The sequence below is a fragment of the Gavialis gangeticus genome, unplaced genomic scaffold, assembly GCF_001723915.1.
Source record: "Gavialis gangeticus isolate Ggan-Ray unplaced genomic scaffold, GavGan_comp1, whole genome shotgun sequence".
NCBI lineage: Eukaryota > Metazoa > Chordata > Crocodylia > Gavialidae > Gavialis > Gavialis gangeticus.
In genome coordinates, this window is record NW_017728980.1 from 10,112,908 (window position 1) to 10,117,321 (window position 4,414).

The following is a 4,414-nucleotide window of genomic DNA, read 5'->3' on the forward strand; positions in this document are numbered from 1 at the left end:
AAAAAAAAAAACCATCTGTTCACATAAATGATGACCATGATGAGCCTCTTCTAAAGTCTGGTGATATCAGTACCCTTCTTTTGATATCACAAGCTTTGGATTCAGCTGTAGATGAGCTAAGGATATTTAACTCAGATGGTTTCTTGCTCATGTCTTACAGACTTACTTTGGTGATGCTTGTGCCATACTTTTCCTCCAGCTCTTCAGCACTGAGTCTGTGGTCATCCTGGGAGAGAGAGAAAAGAAAGTATTAGACTGTCTTAGTTTCATAGTGCTTAGGGTCGGAAGGGACCTAAACAGATCATCGGGTCCGACCCCCTGTCCCGGGCAGGAAGGGGTGCCACGGTCATGTCACCCCAGCCAAATATCTCTTACATTTGTATTTCGAAACAAACAGATATCTGGGTTTAAGGAACACTGGAATTGTTTCTGCGTTTTGTACCATGTGTCTAGCTGTCATTATAGCATCCCCTTTCTGTGAGTGGCAAATGCTTAATGCCTTACAGGAGGAAAAAACCCATCAAAAACCATGCATGAACAGTTATGCAGGACGGTGCGTATGGAAGATGAGGTGGGAAAATCCTACCCCTTCCCGATGCTTGTAGGCCATCATTTAAGACACAAAAGCATAACTTCTGTTTTTAAATGCTTGCCAGGCACTCACTGATGGGAAGGCTGGGAAGTACAAAGACAGGCTGTGTGCACTCTGGCTTAGATGAGACCCTGGGAGCAGAGCAAGCTGGGAAAGGCAAAATATTGTTACTTTTTTTTTTATTAAAATATTTGTCTGGTTTGATCAATGTTTAACATTTTCCAGGCAGCTCTGTGCAAAGTTAGGGCTCCTGGGTCCTGTGCCCAGCTCTGCTAATTAATCAGCCAAAAGTAAAATGGGCATCACAACATGCATTAGCTCCACTGAAATGTTGAAGCTTAAGTTCTTCTCCATTTACATTTCCCTCTCATCTTCTCCCCCAACCCGCTCCACATCCTCCTCCAGCAAATCTGTTATGGGAACAGAAGGAACCTTCACAGTAATTTGAGTCATGAAGAATAACTCCACTTCATTTAGACAACTGGCTCCTCCTAAAAAACCTCAGATGCTTTAGGATTTGCCTGCTTGGCACAAAATGAAGACGTTCTGTGGCACCGAGTGTAGGGGGTGCTTGTTGTATCTAAATGACGGGAGGAGAGTCTACACTGCAGGATTTACACATGCCTTGTGGATTCATGCACTCCAGTCTTCTACCACGGAGCAGCCTGTGCAGACCTTTTGTTGACGGGGGATGGAGGTGGGGATGCTTTGAAAGCATTTCTCCCTTCTCTGCAATTGTATCGCAGTCCACGTGATTAAATCTTTTGTAGATCTATAGAGTCAGGTGTTGGCATGAAGAAAGAAAGAGCAGAGACCAGACAAACACCATCCAAAAGACAGTGTGGAGGTTTGAGAGCGTCTGTGTTGACCAAGCATGTCATAGTGGATAGCCAGCCAGAAAAGTATTGCAGCAGTTAGTCTGCAACTCCCATAACAGCATTGCTGAAGAGAAGTAGGAGGGGCAGCAGAGTTAATATACAGGTGGCCTAGACTGCATAACTAATTCTGCAAGAGCCAGGCACTGTTACCTTCTGCTTGTGCCTCAGCCCTCGCTCCTGGGACACACTGTCCTCTTACCCAGGCAAGACTGACAGCTACCACTGCAATGCTCAGGTACCTGGTCCACGACAAAACTGGGACCCTACATGTTTGTCCGTCTGTAAGAACCGATGGGTCACTAGCATTAAGTATGTACTGTTAGAGGAAATGGGGACAATGGTTTGTGACTGCCAATGCAGTCATAGTTTTTATTATAATTTTCATCCACATTAGTGTGGGTCAAGCTGCTGTGGTCATAATCCCCTTGTGAATCAGTTGCCACCATGCACATCGTGCGACTTTCCTTCCTTATCTGGAATATGAAAGGCAAGCCTTACCATTCAAGTGCTAGAACTATCCCCATATATCTTGGAATTAGTGAGATCATTAACATCCCTGCCTCTTCCAGCTCTCATTTCTCAGAGCAAAACTATGATGGATGTACATTACGGTAGCCCCCCGAGCATGGTTCATGGCACCATGGAGCTAGGGATCATACACACAAAATCCAATAGGAATTTTGTGGAATTGATTTCTATTTTGGAAAGACTCGGGGGGGTGGGGGGATGTTTAAAAGATCCTGAGGTCAAAGGGGCCAAAGCATCATTATCAGAAATGACTTGGGTATCTGAGAGTTGAGCTGCATTTCAGTGCTTTCAAGTCACTTTTGAAACACGAAATCAGGCTCCAAGTATACTTAGGAACTTTTGAAAAATTCACCCTGGTCTGGTGTGTTGAACACATCTTTAGAAGCCAAGAACTCGCATGTACTCATCCCATCCCATCCCATCCCAGCTCTGACACGCTGACTCCCTTGGCTGGGTCAGTTAATGCTAAAGTTACGTCATCAGGGCAGTGAGGATTATATTATTACCTCACTCGCTAGGGGAAGGGAATAGTGAGAAATCAATTAGCTGATGTTTATAAAGATGTTTGAAGGGATGGGGTTGGTGTGGAGGGAGTGTTTTTATTACTAAAATCTTTGATTTCTCATTCTGGGTCTTCATCGTCCTGCAGAGGTGGCTGGAATAACAATATCAGGCACTCAGTGCTTTTCCTCAGCAGACCTCAAAGCACTTCACAAAAGAAATAGGACTCATTACTCTCATTTCACATGCAGGAAAACAGGCACAGGGAGAAGTGCTCTCCCAGTAGGCCAGTGACGGACAGGGTAGAAACCCCATCCAGCTCAGTGCCTAGCCACTAAGTCACACTGTCCCCATTGGGGATCAGCCTGAAAAAATTGCCCTCAAATTCATTTTTAGATACAATGCCATCCTTTGAACCAGAGGGGTTGCTTCAGCTTCTCCATCTTTCTGCCTCCTCTTTGCAAATGGAAGCTAAGTGTGAACAGAAATTTGGCTGCAATCACTGCCCCTGGGATAACACAGCTCTGAAATGTGCCAATACAAGGCAAAAGTGTTTGTGCATTGTGGGGTCTTGCACCCCTGAGGTCAGGAGGAACGAATTGGGGTTTCCCTCCGGACACTCACCAGCTCCAGTTCTTTCTTAAGTTCATCTTTCTTCTTGGGTTTTCCCTTGTTACCCTTCAGGTCTTTGTACCTTTCGTCCCCCTCGTCTATCTTTTCCAAATCCGTTGTCCCACAGACCTCGACGGAGTAAACGTCAGCTCTTTTCTAGAACAGAAATGAGAAAGCAAAATAGATTTGGGCATTGTTGTGTGATCGGGCAGAGTATGACTAAAGGCTGGGAAGTGTAGCTCCCACCCAGAAACTCCAATATTTCCCGGTTTTAGGCCAAGCTGTGGGTTGGATCCGTCCCCTCCCTCCTAAGGACAGAGTGTCTGGTCCTGCCCTATATTGGCAATCGCTCCACCTGCAACTGTGACACACACGTCTTTGGCTGGTGTCAATTATTATGACTCCACTGACCTCAGTAGAAAGACAGTATTTCACACAGCCTGGAGGATCCAGCCCAAAGGACAGACATGCTGGCTGGAGCCCCGGCTCACAAACCACGAGGCCAGTTTTAAAAATAATTAAAGAGTATAAAAGGGAGGGAGGGGGAGCTGTTCTTCCTGATATTGGAGGATTTTTTTAAAACAGAAGTTGAGGTTTCACGTGACTTCAAGAGTGGCAACTTTGAAAAAGCACTTCCTATTGCAAGACTTCCCGGGGAGAATTGAAGATTTGTGACACTGTCTCACTCCTTGACTATGTATGTAGGGCAGCTGTATGCAAACACTACAGTCCTGGCAGGACACTAAAGTCATCTCTGCTTCGCCTCCCTGCCGGAGAGTTCAAAACTGAGCAGGAGCTGCTGAACTTTGCACCCTCTTGGTCTCCACCTCTCTGCCACCCACCAGTTAAATAGGTTGGAGAAGCTGCCCAATCCATTGCACTGCCTTGGCTTTATTGATCAACTGCTTTCTTCCTCCTCCTAACTTAAGAGGCCCAGATTGAAGGGCAGGCTTCCTGTGTTGTTAATTCATCAGCTTCTCTTCTATAATCATACCATCCCAGCTTGCAATTAACCTGTGACCTGCATGCCATTCCTTGGAAGAGTATCTACTGACCCCATTTCTTGCTGGATTCCTTAAGGATTAACCTCCTGAGCAGCACAGTGTCACACTAACTGCCTGAACTTTAGGTAGTTGCTTGCTTCACCAGGGCAGAACCTGTCTGTGTTTGCATGCTCTCTGTGCCTGTCTAATGTATGCATGTACTGGTACATTTTACAGTACAGTTGTCCCCGCCTGGTATACATAAGCGTTCAACAGATTGAATTAAAGCTAAACATTTTAAATAATAACCCCCTTCCCCC

The 4,414-nt window shown here is 45.6% G+C and overlaps 2 protein-coding genes across 2 annotated transcripts in view; one reads left to right on the top strand and one right to left on the bottom strand.

Moving 5' to 3' along the window:
* The window catches only part of LOC109292382 (uncharacterized protein CXorf65 homolog), a 69,057-nt gene that overhangs the window by 59,254 nt on the left and 5,389 nt on the right, over positions 1–4,414 (top strand). The gene's annotated exons all lie outside the window — the stretch shown is intronic.
* Positions 1–4,414, bottom strand: part of ATP12A (ATPase H+/K+ transporting non-gastric alpha2 subunit) — a 29,737-nt gene that overhangs the window by 24,046 nt on the left and 1,277 nt on the right. Inside the window, exons 2-3 of the mRNA XM_019509766.1 lie at positions 3,124–3,267; positions 167–226 (exon numbers count right to left, since the gene is read on the bottom strand). Of these exons, the coding sequence (XP_019365311.1) occupies positions 167–226; positions 3,124–3,267 (204 nt within the window). The remainder of the gene's footprint in view (positions 1–166; positions 227–3,123; positions 3,268–4,414) is intronic.